Source organism: Boleophthalmus pectinirostris, unplaced genomic scaffold, assembly GCF_026225935.1.
Source record: "Boleophthalmus pectinirostris isolate CB_2022bp ecotype Guang Dong unplaced genomic scaffold, ASM2622593v1 HiC_scaffold_1639, whole genome shotgun sequence".
NCBI classification, from domain to species: domain Eukaryota; kingdom Metazoa; phylum Chordata; class Actinopteri; order Gobiiformes; family Gobiidae; genus Boleophthalmus; species Boleophthalmus pectinirostris.
In genome coordinates, this window is record NW_026571102.1 from 1 (window position 1) to 25,000 (window position 25,000).

The following is a 25,000-nucleotide window of genomic DNA, read 5'->3' on the forward strand; positions in this document are numbered from 1 at the left end:
AGGTAACATTTATATTATATGATATTATGTGACCCAAATTTTTGACCTTTATGTAGAAAATAGATCCTCGACAAATAAGGCAATCAGCTAAAATAGTTCAGACCTTATAAGGGTAAGGTTAAGTAATGTAATAGGATTTCAAAATATCTTTTGAGGTTAATTTTAAATGGCATGTGATGTGTTATGATGACCAATCAGATAATAAAAGTAATCAGATTTTCTACCAAATAATTGGTAAAAGTAAGGTCTGACAAAGAGAAAGAAGCTGCTAGTTAAATCAGGTATGTTTCCTTTCCAAGATTTTAATCTATTTCTATTATTATGCATAATATTATTATCATTAGGTTCGTTAGTTTAGTCAGATTTCAAAACAATCATATTCACATTTTATTAATTTAAAAATTAAATATCAATGATCTCCTCACACACTTGTATTCCATTATTGTTTAAGACAGTTTAAAACAGTGGAAGTTTGTTTAAAAAAAATATAGACTGGCGTGGTGTGGTCTATTTTAGTAGATCCATGGGGTGGTCATAGTGAGGTCACCAAATCACGTGACTAATTGTAAGAGGAAGTAAAAGCGAAAGTAAAAATAGCATTGGAATAATTTCAAAATACAACCATTCCGTAAAAGCACGAAACTATATGATTCACGACAGAGACCGGCCAAGCGATGCTATATAGCAATTAATTGATCACATGTATTATATGCCGATAAGATTTTTTGTTGATTTTTTGACCGCGATGGCCGTGACAGGAAATGACGTTTAGTGTGAAACTTGACCCTGATCCGACAGAAACCAGGCAGTACTATACTTCTTTATCGATTTTGTCCCGAGCCACACACCGCTTCGGTGCGGCTGGCGCTGTCGTGATGAGCCCCTCGGTGCCTTGCTGAGTTCCCGAGCTGTCCAGTCGGGACCACCGTAACCGCCATGGCCTCCCCCTATCCCCGGTGCACATCTGTCAGACTCCCTGCTCTGACCGCGGCTGTCGCTCTGCTCCTGGCGGCAGTGACCACGGTGGAGTCCTCACAGGGCGACAAGGAGCCTGTTTACCGGGACTGTGTCAAGCAGTGTGTCCGCATCAACTGCACCGGAGTCCGGTTGAAAGGCTTTGAGTCCACCCAGCCGCCCTACATGGCGCTCACAGGTGAGACTTCTGCTTCTTCAGGTAGATGGTGCTAACTTGCTAACAGTGGGCATGATGTTATAACAATGTTGTTGATTATGACTTATTTATTTACTTATTTATTTATTTTACCTCGAGTAGCATTTGCTATAACAAGCTTATACGTGAATATGTTAAATATTTATTTACCAGGCTGTCTGGTATATAATGTATATAAAATTTGATTATTGCACAATTGTTTGTTTTGGGTCTTTGTGAGTAGAGTGCAGTGCCATAATATATTTTTACTTTCTGAACTGCCGTGGTTAAATAAAAACCAAAATAAAAATGCATAGATAATATACAGAATGAAGACATGCATCTAACAGTGACACTAATTTCAAACCCGGTTTTTCTTGTTGAGTAAATTGTAACAAGGGCCAGTAGATTATTCTGTCCTTGCTGATTCATTAAAACAGTGCTTTGTGACACTGTAGTGCACAGCTGACAGGCCTACGGATTCATTTGATGGTATCAACTGCTCTCTCATAAACATTTTTAAAATAAAGAGTTTTATTATAAAGTATTATTCTTCTCTTCCTCTCAGGCTGGACATGCCGTGATGACTGCCGTTATCAGTGCATGTGGACCACTGTGGGTCTTTATGAGGCAGGGGGCTACAGGGTTCCTCAGTTTCATGGCAAGGTATGTGCTCTTACTCACAGGACTGTATCAAACTTTTTCCACAGTCTTTTTAAATAAAAATAATTACAAAAAATAAATACATGATTTAAAATTCTGTTCTCAGTGGCCCTTCGCTCGTTTCTTGTGTTTTGAGGAGCCCGCCTCTGCCCTGGCATCTCTGCTGAATGGTCTGGCCTGCCTCCTCATGCTTCTGCGCTATCGCAGCACTGTGCCACGACAGAGCCCCATGTACCACACCATCAACGCCTTCTCACTGGTGGGGCTAAATATAGACAAGTGCAATAGGATTGTAAGCATAGTTAATCGTAACATTCAAAGTCATATGTATTTTAGGTCTCTCTAAATGCCTGGTTCTGGTCCACAATTTTCCACACCCGGGACACATATCTTACTGAGGTACTGAGCAGTTCTTGGATATGAAAATGAGCACATTGAATTAGTAAACAGCATGTCTTTTTTTTTTTTTTTTTCAGAAAATGGATTATTTCTGTGCGACAGCTGTCATTCTCTACTCAATTTACTTATGCTGCGTCAGGTAAAATGTTTGTGCAGAATGAAATTGACAATTTGTCTGATTTCAGTATTTCACTTTGTAATAAACACTTAATTTTTCTGCAGAACATTGGGTCTGAAGCGGCCGGGGGTGTCCAGCATGGTGGGCGTCCTGCTCATTCTGGTTTTTACATCACATGTTTCCTACTTGACCTTTGTCAGTTTTGACTATGGCTACAACATGCTGGCTAATGTTTCTATTGGTAACACATATATACGTTTAAATGAGATGAGTCTTGTATATGCTTAATGCCTTTATGTTTGTAGATTGTACCTACATGGTGTTTTATTTTGTTCAAGGCATGGTGAACCTGCTGTGGTGGCTGTGCTGGTGCTGGCAGAACCGGAGGACCCTGCCGTACTGGTGGAAGTGTGGCCTGGTGGTGCTGCTCCTCCATGGGCTGGCTCTACTGGAGCTGCTTGACTTCCCCCCACTGCTCTGGGTGTTTGATGCTCATGCAGTCTGGCACCTCAGCACCATCCCTGTTCACTTCCTCTTCTACAGGTTTGTGCCCTCACCTGTTCACCATCTGTCAAAAAGACTGATTATAACATTGCAATATTTTTCTTAACAGCTTTCTTATAGATGACAGCCTGTACCTGCTAAACACAGAAAAGTTAGGAGTGAAAGTGGAGTAGAAGGAGTCTGCCCCCTCATCATCATATCCTAGCACCTTTTCAGTCACTGACACAAGACAGGTCCATTGCTCCAGATGATGTGTGACACCTTTGAGACTTTCACTGGAGGAGATACTGTTTACATAATTGAGTCATGCCACATTTAATTGAAACAATATGTTGTAAAGGATTTTTCATCTATTCTAAAATGTAACACCTTCAATTACATCATTTGACTACATGCAAGTCCACTTCCATCAGCTTCAGTGAGCAATTAAGAAAAAGATCAGCAGTTTGCTGTAGCTGACAATAGAGGGCACCAGTTCCTTGCTAGTCCATCCCTTGCATCCCATGCACTGTGCAGGAGCACAGCATGAGCCAGGCTCCAGTGCCAAAAGTGGAGTGAGCACTGAGGGGTGCCCTTGTGAAGAGGGGGCAGTGGATTGTTCCCGACATTGGGGTAAAAGGGTTTATGTTTGGAAGCGTTTCCAGCTGACTAGGTTTTTTTTTCTCCATCGCACCTTTATTTCTGTGCCTACATTGTTTCCATTGCTGCTTTGTCTTGTATTCTTCATCATCATTTACAACTTTATTTTAACTTTTATCCAATGCCTTAATTACTTTGCACAATGTTTTAATTGCAATCTGCTTTCACTTGAAAGTACTGTAAAAGATTGATATGCTTCAACCAGATTGCCTTATAGAGAGAGCGAAAGTATCGTAGCTTTACATTTAGCACATCATCAGTCACCTCGACACACTCTTTACTGCAACCATAAAGCTGCTCTTTTTGATCTCTTCCACCTGAAGCTGCTTACACCAAATATTCCACTTAATAATTCCTTTGTGCTTTTTTTTCTTTTCTACCCATAACTTTGCCTTTTGATTTTTTTCCTTGCCTTTTCTGACTTTCTCCATATTAATTGTCCCCTTCATTTTAAATCCATGCACTTACTTCAGCATATGTCTTCTCAGAGGTCCTTTCCAATTGTGCACTTTAGGGGTGTGTGCCGTCTACATGTACATGCCTTTGTATGACACTGTGAGAATGTGAACAATGAGCAGTATGCATGTAACCATTGCCTTGACGCTGTTGTTTTTGCCATCACATGTTGAAACCCTGCATCCCACACAGATTGTACTGGATCCCTTTGTAATACCTCTGATGTGGCAGAGTGGTTTGCTGCATGACTGTGGCAAGGTAAATTTAACAGTTGCTGACAGCCTGTGAAAGGGATGGGGGAGACCAGAGGGGCCAAAAAGTGGACACTAATTTGGGTCAAAACAATTTCTTAATTTTACATAGATTGAAACTATACACTACCATGCTCACTTGACAACAACTTGATAACTATATCCAGTTATCACACAGTCACAACCTAACCCCTGCTTGCTCCCCTGTGCACTTTCCTCTCATAAAACCTGACCAAAAAGATGGAACAAATAAACTTTTACTGATAAGAATGTACCTGTTTAGTATTTGATTTGTACACTTGACTTGACAAAAACTGAAGGTACACTGTGTAACTTTTTTGTTGGAGCATCCACCATCTTCTTGTCTTTGGAAATGTTATTCCTTTGTCTGAATACTCCACAGTATGGCTTTAAAACTATCTACCTCCATAGAGACAAGCAGGTTGCACTAAGTAGCAGGTTAGATTAGAAGTGGTGAGAACAAGAATCTGGATTAAATCAAATTTAATAAAATATTTTTAGATGAAACTAGAAAAAAACTGCACTTTGGGAAACAATTTTAAGTCAATGCGTCACATAATCCCACAAAAAAAAAATATATATTTTCTTTTTTTTAGCTGAATCCCAGAATAACATGAGCAAGGGCTTGTCTTCAATGGAATGCCATCTTTTGTCCAAATACGCAAATACAAACTAAACTTTTATGAAATTTCTGGGCTATGTTTCATATTGAGAAGGTTTTTTTTTTTTGGTGTTTCCTGATAGCCGTGTGGTGCAGAAGTCTGGACTCTGACCCTGGTGCTGTGGGTGGGGAGGGCACATGAATGGAGCTTATTCTTCCTCTGCAGCTCCTGACTCTGAGTGTGGAGACAGAGACATGAGAAATGTGAGAAAAAGGGATGCTTATGTGGATGACTTTAAATGCATAGGGGAAAAGAAATTAAAACTATTGAACTGTCGCTTACAGTCAGCGTCACCACTGGGTCTAATGGAATAATGGTGCTAGAATGGGAACTTACATGACAGATGATTTTTCAGGAAGTGAAAATGAATGATCTGAAAATCAACTAAAGATGACATTTTCTGAGTATCTCAAGTGTTCATTTGACTATTTATTTATTTATTTTATATATAAATGTTGTTTTTTCAAAGACTAAATACATTTTGCTCATGCAGTAGGTCAGAAGGCCAGTGTTCACTAGGACATTGTTTTGGATACTGGTACAGATACAAAAATAGACCCAAACAGACTTCTAGTTTGTGTATAAAAATAATAATAATAATAAAAATCATCATGCAGACCAAACCAGACCAAATTACAGATCAGATCTGTGGAGAGGCAACCTCACTCACATTCAGAATACCTGTTTTTCTATGTATTTTTGAGGAATAAAACCACCTGTAATTGAATAAATATAAATAGGCTAGATCTGTTTAATGTTATACTGAGGAACATTTCAAGCAGAGTAATGACATATCTGTAAGAACAAGGACACAGACCCCCACTGAAAACTGACATAGTTTTAAGTAAAATATTATATCATCATAACTGCTGAAATACTAGGCCTATAAATATTTTATGGGAAGATTTAGTAAATTAATTAAGTGAATTGGGCATAATTTTAAAAAATGAAGAAGACCTGCGTTGATTTTCAACACAAAATTTTGAAAAGAAAATCAAAATACCCATAAATACACTGATCCCAGGTCAGTGCATATGCCTAATGTCTGTGATTTTGTCATCAGTAGTCATTATACAGAACTGTTTTAGGCAATTAAAAAGTATAAATGAACCAAGTTCTATTGAACACATAATGGTTCCAAAGAACTGCATAACCTGGATTAATGTATTGTCGCAGAGGCCTACATTAGATAAGTGAGTTTAAAGTCAGGGCGGGCTGAAACCTGCCACTCCCCGCTCAGATCCACTGTGTGCGGTGTCGGGAGCGCGCCTGCCCGGACCATTGCGCTGTCACGCTTTACAACAGACAGCAGGAATTCAAGAGGAAGTCAATCCTCTGGAAAATCAGCGCTACTCACTCACAAACGTGATCAAAACGCCCCCGGAAAGGAAGCAGAAAGTTCACCGCCACGTGTTGGGATTAGCTATAACTTCTTATTTTGGAGAATGGATTAAACAGGCCAAGTTCCCGCAGATGGACGCGGTGAGAAGTTTGGCGTTTGTCGGGGCCGTGCTCCTCGGAGTGACGGGCACGTTGGGCAGAGAAGGTGGGTATAACTTTAGCAGCGGAGCCTGTTACTACACTGGAACAACCATGCAATAACGACGGAACCACGCGTTCTGTTAAAACGTGTTAGTGGGTAGACTTTTGTTCAGTTTGAGGTGTAGTTGAGATTTAAGGCGTTGGTATTCCCAGCCACATTCCTTTTTGCAGCCTTGTCCCCATTTAGTCACCACTGTTGGGTTTTGCGAGGCATTGATTCAGTGAAAAGACGCACCTGTCACTACGCAGCGTTAAAAAAGACTTGCAAAGAAAATAACTTGCATTGCTTTTCATACACACAGCATGCACAGAACTGTTTGCAAATCAGTCAACACATTCTTATACACAGAGAGACTCGGAATCGACGTCAAACCGACTTGCTCTGTGCGTAAACAAAAACAAACTTGGTTCAACAGTCCGTGCATTGTGTGCCAAGGATCATGACGATGTCAATTATTCACTTGGGCTCCAAACGGGACATTGTTTCATAGAGGGCCACTTGTCACACTGGGGTCTTGAGTGAATGCCAGTAACACAAGGAGCTAAGTGAAAGTGCAAACATAAAACTGTACGCAATATATGTTTTACGTTTGCTTATTTTTATTTTCCACAATAATGGTGGTTGAAAAAGGCTTTTGCTTTTTGTGAATGTGAATCCAGTTGTGAATCATTTTAGCTGGAACTGATGCTGAAGGCGAAATATTGACTTAACTATGAAAGCACTTTGATGCATTGCACTTGTTAAATTGTGCAGCACTACATCTAGGACAGCAATGCAATTTATAGAGTAGCCACAAACTGTATTCATTTTGGGCCTAGGAAGTATGAAGTTCTCACTGAAATGCTCATAGAAAAAGGAGAATAAACTTTTCTGTAAACTATTCAACTTCTCTGAAGATTTGTAAATGGATTGTAACTTCAAATAATACAAACATAGTAAATCTTAGAAGAGGCCTAAAAATAATTCAAAAGGTTACCACAGAAATGTAAAGCATTTGTATTTTCGTCAAACTGCAGACATGACTAATAGACTGTCTTGAATCTCATCTTTCATTATTTAACACCACGGAGCTTGCTACACACAAACAAACAAAGACAATTGTCACAGATGAAGAGATTTTTTATTTTTTTTTAATATCTGCATTGTTGAGAAGAACAGGTCTGTGCACATTACTTACCCCACAACATCAGTCTCCAGCTGATTGTTCAAACAACACATGCAAACAGATGTCAACACTGTCCCTTCTAGTACCGTAGTGGGAGCAGGGACACGTCAACAAATGTATCATTCCAAAGGTCGCTAGATAAAATTTGTATTTCCTGGATGTGTTTTTGAATAAAGACAGGAAAGTGGGCAGTCATTAGTCAAACGTAAATATATTAATTTAACTGTAGCTTTAACAAAATAGTCCTAGATGCAGACAGTGAAATAAGCACTCCAATAAAATATATATTGTCTTTTATCTGTTTCTGCCAGATTGTAAAACATCTTGCTTAACTTTTGGAGCTGCAAATTCACCCTGGAAGCAAGCTGAAGTCTCAAGATTCATGTCAGCTTTTGGGGTTTTAGTTGAAAATACTTTGATGAGTAAAGAGTCTTAAGACATGCCCTTTGCATCTATTAATTGACTAATGGGAGTGTAATGCTGACTCTTTGTTTCTCTATGATCTGACCATGCACCTGACCGATACTACACAGTGTACACCATATTAACATACAAAGCATAGAGAAGTAAACGGCATCTTCATCTCTCAAACATCAGCTATCTCACTCCATGTACTCTCCGTTCTGCTGTTGTAAAAGAAACTAAATCATCAAGTCCCATAAAAAATGTTTGTAAGATACAAATTTTAGTTGACTAATACATCATCAACCGATTAGTCGACAACAGCCTTACAGCTTTTTATTATGTTATGTATTATCGTAACTCTGGTAACCTGCTAGTGGATCCACAAACATTACTAGTTTAATAACCAGGCTTTTTGCTGTTGTAAAGACATGCGACTGTTCACTGTTTTGTCCCTCTCACACACGATCGCATCCACAGGCAACACAGTCGTCCAAATTAGCCTCATTAGATTCAGGGTAAATCAGCCATGACTCTGTTCAGTCTGCTGTCAGTGATCTGTGAGCGGGGGGACTGGGCCAAGACCAGACAATACAACTTCATTAGACAGTGTTCTGCCAAAAGTTGTGCAATTACTCAAACTTTAATTCACAATGAGCAGAGTTTAACACAATGTTGATAAGACCAAATAAGATGAAATAAAAGCATTAAGATAGTTAAATATGAGGAATAGTATTTCATTTTTTTCACCTAGCTATACTTCTGTCCTAAAATGAATTTATGCAGCACATTTCTTTTCAATATAATTTGAAAAAGATTACAAAAGGTTTTAGATAGCAATTGATGCAGCAAGTAGGCATCTAAAATAACTACTACCTTTTTTGTTTTACATTAAACTTTTATTCTGAAAACTGAATCATCAAAATTGTTAAAAGCATGGCAAATATGTGTCAATTTAATTTTACACATCCACAAAAACTATATGAAATCAAACATATCAATTTATATTTAAGTAATCTGCTTAAAAAGTAATAGTAAATAATAGACTGAGTTGTTTTGTGACCAATGCGTAATGAATCCCTTGTATATTGTTTCATGTATAATTACTGTGTTTTGAAACTGGAGTAAGACCAGAATAGTGCATTTCTCATTGTAAACCGCGTAGTGCTACTGTGAGTGAGTCTTCAGCAACTGTACTTCTGTCACATCACTGATCCTGTTCGGCTTGTCTGTTGAGCAATACCTGTTTTCTCTTCATTGGCAGCAGAGTGAACAGAAAGAATGTGCGAGGAAAGTGTAGAGTTTGAGCAAGACACATAAAAGAAGAGACTGCCATAGCTGAAATTGGGGTAATGATATTGGTGTCTAGTTTTATTGTCTGGCTGTGGTATATAATGTAGTACTTAAGCAGTTGGTAGAAGTAGTGTGGTTACAAGTTATAGTAGAAGAAGTGATCAAACTAAAATTGTAATTGTTCCAAAAGTTACAGCATATTGGATCACAAGATTTTATATGCCTACATTCATTGTTTTATAGAAGGAACCAGCTAAAATGCAGAGAAAACTATAGTCCACAGTCTCCCTACCTCTAATTCAGTAAAACCAAAGAACAAAGAGATTTTTATTCAAAACTTTAACTTGACAGGAATGAGGTATTGAAGACTGAACAGTCTTCAGAAAAGGGGAAATATAGTTCAGGTTGCCAATACTGACAATAAATCAAGATTTAAATTTCTACTTCCTTTATTATCTCAATGATTTTCAAACATCAACATTTTCAAATGTTTTGATAATCTATCAGAAATGTGCTAAAACACATCTGCAAAATAAGTCTTGTTTGGGGTACAAGTATCACACTTAACGTGAAAGTGCCTTATCTTTAACCACAAAAGTGCATACATTTCACTTTGTCCAACTTCAAAACAACATTTGTGATCTATTTTTCGATTTATCTCCCACCCTTAAGTAGTAAGTAATTGCAGTAGTAATAGTACAGTTCTAGCAGTTGTCTTGTAATCTGTTTAAATGGGGCAGAAGTGTCATGGCGGCCATGTTGCTGTCACCTGCACAGGCTGGTAAACACACACTCCCTGAGCTAACTGGCACTCATCCACTCACAGGTGTGGCTGCAGCTTTTACTTTTGTATTGCAAGGGTATGGGACGCTACCACATCAAAACCAAAGTGAAGCCAGATCTCACATAGAAATATGGTTTGAATGAATGAAGAATAAATCTGAAGGTTTGTACAAAAATATAATTTGAATTCATTTCTGCACCAGCATTACTTGCACCTGTATTTTATTTGGATAAAGCCACAACTTTGTATCTCTTTTGATGCAACTGGTTGATCATTTGTTTACAGTAGAAAGCACAAGCAGTCTTCTGGATCTTGCAGTATTGTAGTTGTAATTTACCACTGTCATTTGGTAATTTTAAGTGTAGTTGATAATATTCATGCAATCACAAATGTATACTTTGTCATAGTAGGGATGGGTGGCATTTTGGTGGTTCAAGGCTTGTTGATCGAGTGTTGCACAAAGAAGGGCATCTTGATAAATACCTGATATATCTAACAATTTATGGAAGTGATGAAATTTATGGAAAATGATAGAATTTATGGATGAAAACTTTATGGAAGTAATGGTCTTTTGACTGTGGTGATACCAAAAAGACGTTAAAGTAAAGATTTACTATTGACCTTTAATTGACATTTTAATTGAATTGCCAACATGTCCTTTAGTCATGGAGGCGTGTTCCTATTCTCTAACTAACACGTTATTACAACAAACTTCATATGAAATTACTCATCACCATTTCAAGTAGGTGCACAATGCTGTTCTACTAGGATTGATAAGTGCTATGTAGAATCTACTCAAGGAGACTTATGTAAGACAATAGTAAATATGTTGCCAGATAGTGAGACAATGAATTTGATTGCACAACACTTAAGTTGAGTAAGAGACAAATAAGCAAGCATATAATTTAAAAATATTAATTAAAAGAATGTAACTATAGCTTATAGGGCCAGCATTCATTGTGATTAATTGCAAATTTGTGATAACTGCTGACATATTTTTTAAATACTTTTAAAAACTTTGATCATAAAAAAATTCTTCGAGTTGATTATAATGGAGCAGAGCAAAGTTCCATCTGTCTTTACCACTGCATCTTAAAATCCGCTACAGCACCACGGTATTACTATTGCTAATACGTTACACACCTAATTAAATGTTTTAAGGAAAGTTTACAAGACAGTCTCCGTAACTCTGCTTGTGTGGTAAATTTTTATATGTTAAGGTGACTCTTCGGACTCGGGGTGGCATTATGACCTCCAAAGTTCAAAGGTCACTGACAGATTCAGAATTAAGACACAGATGAGGAACCTGCACGTGTCATCTGTGGGTTATGTGAAAAGCTACACTCACTCTTCTAAGTCCAATCTCTAATATCTGTGTTGCGAAAACTAAACCAATAATTACCATTTGAATAAAATTTCAATAATTCAGTCGACATAACTTGGAATAGAGTGATTGAAAGACTGTAAGCAGCAGTGGGCAGATATGGAGCCATAGGGGACACCAGAGCAGATAGCTGGGGAGTATTTTAGGCCTCAAAGTGGAGGAGGGTGGGCTTCACAAGGCCATGCACACATTCAGATAGTGCTGTGAAATCTAGTGAGAAGTGGCCATTTATACATTTACAAATGTTCAAGTTACTTTAAAAATGTCAAATGTATGTGTAGAATTGTATATTGTCAGTAATTGTAGAATTGTAGTTAATTATGTCACTTTTTAAATTGGTGGAACTCCCAACACATGGGCCAGGGTCGCAAGCCCTCAATTTGAGAATTGTGGTTCTATAATGTACACAAGAAAGAAGATGTTGTTGCAAATAGTTGTGCATTTCCAGAGCTGGTCTGGGCTTGGCAATGTACTGCCCAGTCTTTCTTACTGTCTCACTACTGCTCATAGAATGACTGTCTCTCCTGAGTAACACAGTGATAGATGATGAGGAAAGAGGTAGCCTACATAAGTTTGGGGGATGGGCAGGTAGCTGATCTACAAGTATTTTTATTACTTTAAAGATTTGGGCATTCTTTATCTTGAATGTTGTGTTTGTGATCAACCCTTTTATTTGATATTTGATACTACTTGCGCTCATGTATTTTTGGATCACTAATAATCGTGACGCATGTGTTGCACTGGGACCCTCAGAAGCGAATCAAGCCTCTGGCACTTGTTACATGATCTTTGCTTCTTTAGTTCAAAATGTGCTTTTCAGGGCCATGCTTTTTACATAGAATAAAACAGATCACTAAGGTTGAATTTTTTAAAGTGCCACCATTTCTCCCACAAACTACAAAATATCCTGTTATTACTGGTATGCATAACAGCTGTAAATCATGTAGTGTAGATCTGTACAAACTCTAAAATATAATTCTCATATTTCTTCTGTCAGTTCTTCTGTACACATTTGATAATAAGACATTTTTCTGAAATCATTCAGCCCTATTATAATTCTTCATGTTTTTAAATGATTGTTTTAACTTTAGTAGAATTGATCCACAGATGGGATAGCCCAGAACATGGGGGTTGGCTCTTGGAGGAGGAGGCCAGAGGAAGTCATTTATAACCTCAGGGCAGGGGACAGTCCACTCTGTGACTGTGGCCTGAAGTATGGCAGCTATGTGTCTGTAACAGCGCCCTTGGATTGTAACATTTTTGACCCTGAATATAATACTGTGACCGACCATTGAGGGATCTCCACTCACTGTGGAAAATAAATCACAGGCCAATAAAGTCCAAGCTGAAGTACATGGGGCTGAACTATTTTGTACACAAACACTTTACTTAATGGTAGTATATAAACTAAATATAACATAACACTATTTAGGTAAAATTGTCATGTCATATCATTCCTTATTCTCTATGCAAAGCCTCAGTAATGCTGAGTAACAGGTAGATTTCATCATATTTGTAATCAAGTGTGAATGTCCAGAAAAAGCAGATTACTTAGTTATCTCTTGAAGGAAATATAAAGATATGATAGATAAAGTTTAGATGCATTGTGATAAAATCAAGACCATAATCTGGCTCCAATAAAATTGTAATTTTTCTTGGTTGACATATCCCATATCCCCACAAAACAATACAGTACTTTACCAAAGATTACTTATTACATATTCATTATAATCAAGATAAAAAAGAGTACTCAAAAATCCTTACTCAATAAATAATAAAATAATGTTTAACACTTTTCCATGTTAATCTATTAATGTGTGACTTGCAGTGTGTCTCGGCACGGACATGAAGTTGGCCCTGCCCTCCAGTCTGGAGAATCACTACGAGACCCTGAGGCTTCTGTACACTGGGTGCAAGGTCGTCCATGGCAACCTGGAGATCACGCACCTCCATGGCAACCCAGACCTCTCCTTTCTACAGGTGCCAAGCATTTGAAAATATAATGACTCTGGTTTATGCTAGCCTTAGATTTCTGGACATTGACTTATGAAATCCACAATTAGTTTTTAAATGTACCATAGTACTTTTCTTATTTTTTCTCCTAAATAATTGTTTATGTTAAAGAGTGATTAAATTGACTCTGCTTTGTGGCTCTAAAGATCATGAACCTGTTAACTATAATGCTATCATAATACTGTGGGCACTATATTCTGTATACAATGGCAATGGTACAGATTGACAGCCTCACTTCTGTCAGTTTGCCCCTGGGCATCTGTGTCTACTATAGTAGCTTACCACCTCTGTGAAGCGTCTTTGAATGTCTAAAAAGCTCTACATAAATCCGACGCACTATTATTATTATATTATTGCATACTTCTGAATATATTATGGAAAATTCAATGTTGTTAGACATTTACACTCCTTTCTTTGCTCGATGGCATTTTTGAACAGTAAATTTACATTTTCATCAGTACAGTATATTAGATGTTTACTGTATAGACTATATCTTTTTGTGACCTTACAATGACCATCTTCCTTCTTTTTATTTCCCAGGGTATAGTGGAGGTGCAAGGGTATGTCCTCGTAGCTCATGTATCTGTAGATCTGGTGCCACTGGATAACCTTCGTATCATTCGGGGGTCCCAGCTGTACAACGGCAGCTTTGCCTTGGCTGCACTTGAAAACATGCAGGCAGGGCGGGGGCTCAGGACACTTAGGCTCCGTAGTCTCACAGGTGCAGACTCAGATTTGAATGATTTTAGTGATTATTTTTGGTGAAAGTATTGTTCCTCAAGCATCTCATTGGTCCTACAGAGATTCTGGTGGGTGCAGTCTATATTTGGAACAACCCTCAGCTGTGTTTCCCAGACCCCCATAGCATCGTGTGGCGGGACACTTTAGACGAACAAAACATTCACGCCAACAAACACAAACTGCAGAAGCGGGCTGCTAACTGTAAGAGTAATTCACTTCGTGTCATTTAGTGATGTAGGTGAACACAACCTATTGAGTTTTATAAAACATTTACCTCTTTGAATTGTGTATTTCAGGTCCAAGTTGTGCATCTTCTTGTAATAAATCCTGCTGGGGGGAGACTGCACAGGACTGCCAAACATGTGAGTCACTGGTATATGTAGTGTATAGCTGAAAGAAATATATAAACTGGAATTTTTAACAGTCAATGCATATGTTATAGAACTATTTTAATTTTATATTCAATATTATGTGCATATCCCATATCTAGATAAATTATTAGAGCTGCAACTTTCATCAGTGATTGCTGCTTTTCTATCTATCTACATTGTGTAACTTTACATTAGTTATGCATCTTTAATATACTGTTACTGTAAATTATGAATAAATAAGCTATGTGGATGTTTTCTATAATATTGGGGGCTTTTTTTGTTTTTGTTTTTTTTGTATTATTTTCCACAGTGACCCGCATTAGTTGTGCCTCTGGCTGTCAACGCTGTAAAGGTCCTTTCCCCAGCGACTGCTGTCATTTGCAGTGTGCTGCTGGGTGCACTGGGCCCAAAGACTCAGACTGCCTGGTAAAGAGCAAGAGCAATTTGCCATTAGTATTTTATATCTATATATGTGTGTGCCTTATTCTTATCTGTACTTCTTTACAGGCATGTCGTCACTTCAATGACAGTGGAGTTTGTAAAGAGAACTGTCCTCCTCCCACCATCTACGACCCTGCGATCTTTCAGACCAAACCCAACCCAGACAAGAAATTCAGCTTTGGGGCCACCTGCGTGAAGACCTGTCCATGTAAGCTGATATTTTTGTATTGAATACATATATGGTGTAAAAGTAGTGTCATTGTGATTTATTATTACTGTCCCTGACCCTATTGTGGCCAACATTATTGTGAAATGGAAATGGTTTGGCCCAGTTAGGTTCACTGCAATCTTTTGACTTGGGACAAACCTGTTACCAAGCTAAGTTGTGGACCTTTGGTTGGTTAAAGAATAATGTCATTGTGATTTTTATACAAAGACCCTATGATTATTGCAGTTAATTACAACATTATATACACACAGACTCATTACATTTCATAGCATTGTACAGCCTAACTAGTTGGTGCCCTTGTCATTGTTGTTTTTCAGATAACTACCTGTCTATGGTTGTTGCATGTACTTTGGTTTGTCCTAAATCAAACCAGGAGGTAATCCTCACAAACCCAGATGGAAGTGAGACCCAGAAGTGTGAAAAATGTGAAGGCGACTGTCCAAAAGGTTTGGTTCATTTTGTTTTTATGTTTTCTAAAGTTTGTAGTTTCTGTGAGGACGTATGGTCAGAAATACAGTGCGGTTGTATTGTGTGTTTTTTCTGTCTGGCATTGTGATTGAAAAGGGATGATTAATTAGTTCTATACAAAATCTGTTGTTTTGACTCTTCACATGCTAACAACGGGAAAGCTGAACAAACCTGTTTTTTCACTTCCTTGTTATTGCGCCAGGTGTTTGTCTTACCAGTTTTAAGAAAATAAAAGCCCTGACCATATTAACATTTTGCCTACTTACACAATATAAAATAAAGGGGAAACACTGAAAAGTACATGTTTTGCAATACAAAAAAGAAATTTCTCACCAAATATGTATATCATAAAATATTTGTTTTACAATATAGTTTCAGAAAATTCTTTATTATGTCACCAACTCACTTTTGAAATTAAACTAGATGTCTTTCCTAATAAGCACACTATTTTGGTCTATCAGTCTTAACCCAAATGTGTGTTTTTGTTGCAGTGTGCTATGGTTTGGGCATGGAGCACCTTGGCATTGTCACTATGGTTACTGCTGCCAATGTGGAACAGTTCAGCTCCTGCAAGAAGATTTTTGGCAGCCTGGCCTTCCTCCCCCAGAGCTTCGCAAGGTGAACAGTCATTGCACATCGTATACTGTACAAATTTTTTTTTTACATTATGAAATCACTGTTGTATTAACATAATTTAACATTGATTAGTGACCCTGTGACCAATACATCAGGCCTCACTCTAGAGCAGCTCAGGGCTTTCAGGAGTGTGGAGGAAATAACAGGTACTAACCAAATGCAAATTCATGAATGTCACATTTTACCTTCATACTAAGATTTTTCAATGTTGTAAATCTTAAATAACAGGATATCTTTATATTGATGCCTGGCCTGAAAACATGACAGATCTGAGCGTTTTTGAAAACCTGAAGGTGATTCGTGGAAGGATGCTTTACAAGTAAGACAATTCATAACTATGTTTATGTTATGGAAAAGGGTGAATCTTAGCTTTGACGATAACTGTATAAAAATGTAAACTGTGTGCCCTCACTGTTTTTGTGGCTTTGTGCATGTACATATCAGTCAGTCTGTCTGCTGTTTGTTCCCATTCTGAGCTATAAAAGCTAATAATTAGCTAACCAACACAGACATAACTCTGGGGTGAACTTAGCATTTTAAAAGTAAGTCAGATGTATCTTTAGTGTATTTTTGTCAACACCTCCCCCAAAATGAACACCATTCAGTGTAAAAGGCCAACTCAAAATGTAATTAAATAACACAGTAATAGATTGATCGTAAATTGAGAAACTGATAACATGATAACATGATAACTTGTGTTCCAGGGGTGTCTTTTCACTGGCGGTCCAGAATCTCCACATTGAGTCTTTAGGGCTGCGTTCACTGCACAGTGTCAGTGGAGGCCTGGTTATGTTGCACAATAACCCTCAGCTCTGCTACACCAGCTCATTGCCCTGGGACACCCTTCTCCATCCCACTCAGGGCCCACATTGCATCATCAGCCAAAACCAAGACCCCCAAACCTGTAGTAAGCACTGAGCAGTTTCTAGACTATTATTTATTAATGTATTTAAGTGTATTGTGTGTTTTATTATTACGTTTATTTGTTGTGGAATATAAATGAATAATGAATCTGTTATGGGCATTATGACCCCCTAAAGATAAGGACAAATGATTTCTCTGTAAATGATTTGATTAAACCTTATCTGTACACATCTGTAGAGCCTCATGTATGGTTATTATATCATAGATATTTGATTTGTGTTTACCTTTCACGATTACAGAGGCCCAAGGGCATGTGTGCCACCCATTGTGTAAAGGGGGATGCTGGGGTCCCGGGCCAAGCCAGTGTGTGTCCTGTAAATATTTCCAACGTGGGACAGAGTGCATCGAGCAGTGCAATGTCGACCAAGGGTACTGTTTATTTATTTAACAGTATTTTTTATTCTTTAATATACACTCAAAATTACTAAATGTTATTATTCATTTGAATGCTATTAATATTTGATTAATAATACAATGTTACAATATGTACTTTTTAAGCTATATTCCTGATATCAAAGGACAATCATTCTCAAATTGCACCAACATAGTACAATAGGGTACCTTACACATTTCCATGTGCAATATTTTGAGCTATTTGAACTACTGACATTGTTTTTATTGCCTGCAAAACTACACCATATTTAAATCATATACAACTGATTTTTAATGATGACTAAATGTTTTATAGTTGGTGTGGATATGTTAGGAGTGTGTTGGTGTTGACACAAACTGCATTGTTGGTTATTTGCAGAGGGGCCTTCTGTCTAAAAATGACCCTCCTTATGACAGTGTCAGGTGCTGGGGATAAAAGCATCACCCAAATGCCTCTGTGTTTTAGAGTATAATTTGGCCCTTTGTGCTTGCCTTACAGCCTTGTGCGTGAATATGTTGACGGATCTTTGTGTGTGGCTTGTCACGCAGAGTGTGAGCCTCTTAATAACACTGCCGCCTGCCATGGACCGGTAAGAATGCAATTCTCAAAATAAATCCACAACTATTATCAAGCTACTTATAGTATATGGTAAGGTGGGGCTATGCTGGAAAGGATTTTATAATAGTTTTGACAATGTTATAATAGTTAAATTATGATATTATAATAGTTTTGACAATGCACTTTTATAAATGACAATTTATCATTATCATACACAGTATGTTACATCGATATAAACTAAATCTAACATCAAAAGTCAGGTCTTGTGTAGCTGAACTAGGTAAAAGTAGCTAGTAACCCTGAATGTGTTACTATAGCTGAAGCCAAACCTAGTATAGCGAGTAATCTTAACACAGTATTACTGGTTATTGTTTATGTTGCTTTTCAGGGAGCAGACATGTGCACAGAGTGTCGAAACTTCAAAGATGGAGACTTTTGTGTAGATCACTGTCCTAGCGGAGTCAAAGTGGACCAGATTTATATTTGGAAATACAGTGACGCTGATAGGAACTGCCAGCCCTGCAACACCAACTGCACCCTATCGTAAGAAGCCCTTATGTTTAAAAACACATTACACATTAACTTTATTACTAAGGACTCTTCCCATCTGCTTCGTAGCTCCTTCACACTGTTACAATCAGGCAAAGTCCCTTTGGCCCTTAAAAATATATACAAAAAATCCTTCATTCCAAATGTCATTGCCTTTCTGAAATCTACACGATGAGCTCAGACCGCTGCCAGGCAGGTGCAGATTGGGCCTTGGACTTTTCCCCAACATTCGGGGGAGCAGTCCATGGAGGGGGGGTGGATGGGGGGTGGATGCAGCGGCCCTAACTGGCTTCATTCGGCTTTTCCAGCACATACAAATTGCCAGTCCACCCCTGCTGTGAGGTTTTGTTAAATGTGTTTTATGTCAAAGAAAAATTTCCCCCAGCAGCTGGAACAGACAATTAAGATGATCTATCTGTAAAGTTTATCCATCTATCAATCCTCCTTAATGCATTTTCATTTTAGGTGCACTCTGATGGATGAAAGAGGATGTCCCATTCACACTGGGTAAGAAAAACATGTTGTTTCCTTTTATTACATTGGATGAGTCTCTTATGTTCCTATAGTCCTAAATTACATTAAATTTACTCTTGTGCGCTTTAAACCATATTATAATGCTGTTACTTCCTCAAAAATATACCTGGAGTTGAGTTTTGTTTCATTCACACATGTTATATAGTAGCCCTGCATAATTAGTCTGTCTGCATTACCAAAGATCAAAATGCTTTGTTCCACCTTGTGATGTCATGAAGCAGCTACCTTTTGCCTTTTCTTTTGTAGAGACTGATACTTCCAGGACTGAAATTATCCAAATGATTCTGGTTAATATGTATGAAGTTTTAATACACAGTGGAGCACTTCCTGTAATTCCTGTAATTACATGACATCACAAGGTCACAGCCTAAATATGCAGGGTTTGATCAGGAAACAAGTGTAAAACATAGATTATATGGGCCTTTTCAAGGTAACTTTTCTGGTCAGAGATCTGTTAACAGCTTGTATTTATTGAGGTTTGTGAGGTCCCACAATAACAACATATGTAAATGCACTATTTAGACCAGGGACAACCATTGCAGCTGCCGTTGGTGGTGTGGTGCTGTTCTGTATCCTCTTGGCTCTGCTAATTTTTTACCTGAAGAGACAGAAGAAACTGAAGAAGAAGGAAACTCTGAGGAGAATCCTGCAGGAGCATGAGGTCAGAGTCTTAAGTTTGGCTTTAGAACAGAAAACGGACACTGTAAAATATATTTCATTTCCAAAGCACATGCACTGTTCTTTACACTGTTTCAGTGTAAATAATAATAAGAATAAATCTGTTATATTATTTTTGTCCAGTTGGTGGAACCTTTGACTCCCAGTGGCGCATCACCAAACCAGGCTCAGATGAGGATCCTGAAGGAAACTGAGCTGAAGAAACTGCGAGTGCTCGGAGCTGGGGCTTTTGGTACTGTCTACAAGGTGAGGTGTTCATATCATTACCCTTTCATCTGTTACATACATATTAAGTGAGTGTCATTGTTTCATGCAGTGTTTTGTTTACAGGGTGTGTGGACCCCTGATGGAGAAAATGTAAAAATTCCAGTGGCCATTAAAGTTTTACGAGAGAACACTTCACCAAAGGCGAACAAAGAGATTTTGGATGTGAGCATTTTCTCATAGTCGTTCTCTGTCAGTAGGATTCAAATACACTATTATACTCTATACTCTGTGTCTACTGCATGTTCAGGAGGCATATGTGATGGCTGGAGTGGCCAGTCCTTATGTGTGTCGTCTCTTGGGGATCTGTCTGACCTCCACAGTTCAGTTGGTCACTCAGCTCATGCCCTATGGCTGCCTGCTTGACTATGTCCGAGAAAACAAAGACCGGATTGGCTCTCAATTTCTACTCAACTGGTGTGTCCAGATTGCCAAGGTATGAACAAATTGTAACCATTGTAATTGTAATTGTTATTACCGTAATATAAAATGATAGTATTTTGTTATAGGCTTGTAACAATAATTTCTATATCAACTTATTGTTCAATACATGAAAGCTGGAACAATATATTTTGGGGCTCAATATTTTATCTATCTATCTATCTATCTATCTATATATCTATATATCTATCTATCTATCTATCTATCTATCTATATATATATATATATATATATATATATATATATATATATAATGTACATTTTGAGCTGTAGAGAGTTCAGTTAATAACTTGTAAAGCAATAGTCTGACTCCTCCATCATGAACGACTTAAACTTATATTATATTAACATTATACTTAAGCTATTGTTTACACAAGATGGATCCATTGTGTGTTTGTTTGTTTAGGGAATGAGTTACCTGGAAGAGGTGCGTCTGGTTCACAGAGATCTGGCTGCCCGAAATGTTCTGGTCAAAAACCCAAACCATGTGAAGATCACAGACTTCGGCTTAGCTCGACTCCTCGATATAGATGAGACTGAGTATCACGCTGATGGGGGGAAGGTAATGAAGTTATGTGAATACTTGTACAACAGCAATCATGTTTATTTCTTTGGTGTAACAGTCACTCTTATCACTTAATGGTGTGCATTTTATATTTTGATTGTAATGCGGCTAAATTTTGTGATATTTTGTTTTAGGTCCCAATTAAATGGATGGCCTTGGAATCTATTCTACACAGAAAGTTTACTCATCAGAGTGATGTTTGGAGCTATGGTTAGTGCCACAAGAAATACTTAATTAGATTTCTTATCCAATTTTTGTTATTCCTCTTTACAAAAATGTGTTCATGTCCTTTTCAGGGGTGACAGTGTGGGAACTGATGACATTTGGTGCTAAGCCTTATGACATGATCCCAGCAAGGGAAATCCCAGAAGTCCTGGAGGGAGGAGAGAGACTGCCCCAACCCCCCATCTGCACCATTGATGTTTACATGATCATGGTTAAATGTTAGTACTATGTTTTTCTGTGTGAAAAGATTGGTTTAATTATAGAAATTAGATATTCAAAATAATAAAAATTACATTTTCAATTTAAAAGCTAACTTATAGATATTTGATATAGGTTGGATGATTGATCCTGAGAGCAGACCACGCTTCAAAGACCTTGTGAACGACTTTAGTGCCATGGCCAGAGATCCACCTCGATATGTTGTCATACAGGTACTTTATATATACATTACATAAAATGATGTTATTTTAAAATAAATAAATAATGGAAAAATGCATTGTGAACATACAGATACACTTAAATATAAACTTTTTCCCTGTCAGAATGATGAGCAGATGAGCACGTCCAGCCCGGTGGACAGTCAGTTCTTCCGAATGTTGATGGAGGAGGAGGGCACAAACATGAGTGAGCTCTTGGATCCCGATGAGTACCTGGTCCCACAGCCAAATATGTTCCAGAGGAGTCAGACAGACGGGGTCCAGTCCAACGGGCCGTCCCGACATCAGTCATACAGGGTCAGTATGTGCTACTTTTATTTATCTGTGAACTTTGAATTCAGAAATCATGTTTTCTTGTAATGTAATATAAGTACTAAACAATATCACCTCATCAGTAAAATACTGGTCCTGTATCCTTTTGCACAGTGCAGTGTGTTGTAAAAGCAGCTATCTGAAAAAAAAGTAGACTATGGTATTACATGCGCTTTGATGAGAACAATAGTGTCAGCTGCACATGATGCTCAATTTTGCCTGTTTAGGCACTTTGTTTGGTGAGAACATTGAGAACACACTACTTGGTTCACTGGTCTCCCACACAGAGAGAGAAGTCAGGCCAAAATTTTAATATAGTTTCACAATAAATAAATACACATTCAAGACATTTCAGTCTTGAGGGGGCAATAATTATTGCTTTAATAAATTCAAAGGTCATGTGTTTTTTGTACGTAGGTTAGGATGGCTGATTTAAACAATATTTTTGTCTATATCATGTAGAGCCGAGACCAGGGTTTGGATTTGGACTCTTCTCTCACTAATGGCCCCCGGAGTATGACCTCTTCCATGAACACTCTGAGCAGGGCACAGTACCCCACCCTGCCCCTAGGAGCCAGTACTTCAAACGGACCGTGGTCGCAGTATCCGACCCTGGCCCGCAGCCCCTCAGCAGGAGGCCAATCAGACTCTGTGTTTCTGGATGGGTCACCGGACAACCCATCACTGCCCCCTGCTAGCCCAGGTCGGTACAGTAAGGACCCCACCTATCCCAATGGCAGCCTGGGAGATTTGGAGACAGATGGTCCTGTCACGTTCCCAACCCCCCATTATCTCCATCACTCCCTTCCCAGACCTCATCGGTATCATGTCAACCACGCCCTACCAGGTGAGATTACAAAAGTAAATTTATTCTAGTAGTTTAATTTAGTAGTTGGTAATGACATACATACTTTTCATCAGTGAAGAAAGTCTTTATATAGATTTGCTGAATTATAGGTCATTATAGTAATTCTTGTGACAGGCCTAGTGATTCCTATATAACTATATACTTTACGTTCACTGTGTGTCTTTTTTCTCTTTCCAGAATATGTCAATCAGGATATTCACAATCTTCGGTTAATGATGCCAGAGCGTCCCACCACACTTCCTCGGAAAGGCTCCAAAATCGACCGCCGACTCCCCAACGGCCTCAGCTCGGGACATAGTGTGGAAAACCCTGGATATTTGGTCCCGAATGCCTCAGGGACATCTACCTCTCCTGCCTTTGATAACCCCTATTATTTGGACCTTGTGGCAAAGCCCAAAGCCATTGCATCTCCACCGCTGGAGGCCAATGGGGACCTTGAAACAGACAGAGACGCAGTTTCTCGGCAGCTCAATGGTTTTGTAACGCCCACAGCAGAAAACCCGGAATATCTTGGCCTAGCGGATACATGGAGTGGTTATACTTGAGGAATTAACCTAGATGGACATCCCGGACTGAACACAGGGATATTGAAGAAGTGAATGTTATGTAGACAAATACATAAAATACATTTACCAGTATACTCAAGGGTCTGAAGTTAACAGTTAAATCTCAGTTATTGTAGCATTCATTTTTTACATCAACGTCATCACCCTCTTTTTCAATAGTAGTCTCTCTTATGAGTTCCATAAAAATTCACGGCACCTCTTCGTGACAATACAGACTTCACAAGTTTATGAATAAATATGAATGAAATGACTAGAATGCACTACGGAGAGTATTACACTTCTGTAATGGACAATCTTCATCCTCAGACTGCAATACGGATGTTCACATTTTTGTACGTTTTATGTTTACTGTCTGTGACGTTTTTATACCTGATGTAATGGTACTTCATCTGACAAAAGAAAACATCTATCCAAAATACATCGACAAAGCAGGCTGGGATATGCATTGAGTCCAGTGCTTAGTATGCATGTCACTGTGCCCAGGACTTGATAGTGTTCACTCAAAGCCGTTTTGTTTGGGACGGAGAAGTGCCTGCAGCCCATCTGGCCAGTAGACATGCTCCGAGGAAGAAAGCACTCAGTGTATCCAAGACAGAGTCTTTGTACCACTCTGATGTATGTGGGAGGCTATGACTATTTTCTCTCAATGCAAAAAATGTATGGTACTTAATCAAACTGCAGAACATTTTAATACATTTGTTCAGGGAGATCCTTAAGAATGCACTGTCAAATACCCCCTACTACCTTATAATATGGAGAAATATTATATTGGGGGATTCAAGTATATGCATTGAGTTAATATGCCTGAAAAAATATGTGACAGAAACTCTCTATTCAAGATAGGGGAATGCTTTCCTTTTGGTTTTGGTTATGGTTCAGATTCCTTTCAGTGGACACACTGGCATCCCAGTTAATGATCAACAGCATTTTTAAAGACTTTTTAAGGCTGTTGAACTCTGGGGGAGGTCGGACAGTCAATGCTCCCATTGTGAGACCCCCATCCTCGATGCAACAACTCAACCATTGATATTGCCACAACAAAGGTGTCTGGAATAGATGGTTTACTAATGATGACTAATTTGGTAATTGATTCATGCAACAGCTTTTGAGTCAGAAGGGAGTAATTGAGTGTGATTTCAGATTTGAAAATTTTATTTAACATGATCCCCCACTACACACAATTTTCCTGAAGGTAGGTTTTCATTCATGGTCTACTCTATGCTAACACTGGAATTTAGATATTAATGAAAAGGGCATGAAAAGTTATGGCAATGTGCAATTTTCAAACCTAAATTATAAAGCCTTTCCTTATTCTGAAACCAAATTGCCACAAAATGGTTTGCATTACTATTTCAAGTAAGCAAAAGAGCTAT

At 38.3% G+C, this 25,000-nt stretch overlaps 2 protein-coding genes across 2 annotated transcripts; both read left to right on the plus strand.

Moving 5' to 3' along the window:
• Positions 1 to 603: 603 nt before the first annotated feature.
• pgap3 (post-GPI attachment to proteins phospholipase 3) lies at positions 604 to 4,454 on the plus strand. The gene is made up of 8 exons (XM_020936666.2): positions 604 to 1,153; positions 1,719 to 1,816; positions 1,920 to 2,072; positions 2,150 to 2,212; positions 2,290 to 2,351; positions 2,435 to 2,571; positions 2,669 to 2,873; positions 2,944 to 4,454. Exons 1-8 carry the CDS (start codon positions 937 to 939, stop codon positions 3,005 to 3,007), a joined length of 999 nt encoding a protein of 332 aa, XP_020792325.1. The 5' UTR covers positions 604 to 936; the 3' UTR covers positions 3,008 to 4,454.
• A 1,698-nt stretch (positions 4,455 to 6,152) lies between these two features.
• erbb2 (erb-b2 receptor tyrosine kinase 2) lies at positions 6,153 to 25,000 on the plus strand. The gene is made up of 27 exons (XM_020936731.2): positions 6,153 to 6,409; positions 13,263 to 13,414; positions 13,988 to 14,168; positions 14,249 to 14,389; positions 14,485 to 14,550; positions 14,870 to 14,985; positions 15,067 to 15,208; positions 15,547 to 15,675; positions 16,189 to 16,315; positions 16,406 to 16,479; positions 16,562 to 16,652; positions 17,038 to 17,240; positions 17,497 to 17,626; positions 18,129 to 18,219; positions 18,577 to 18,731; positions 19,203 to 19,244; positions 19,794 to 19,932; positions 20,073 to 20,195; positions 20,280 to 20,378; positions 20,464 to 20,649; positions 21,061 to 21,216; positions 21,354 to 21,429; positions 21,516 to 21,662; positions 21,778 to 21,875; positions 21,987 to 22,178; positions 22,656 to 23,040; positions 23,239 to 25,000. The coding sequence occupies exons 1-27, from the start codon at positions 6,337 to 6,339 to the stop codon at positions 23,604 to 23,606; spliced, it is 3,882 nt and encodes a 1,293-aa protein (XP_020792390.1). The 5' UTR covers positions 6,153 to 6,336; the 3' UTR covers positions 23,607 to 25,000.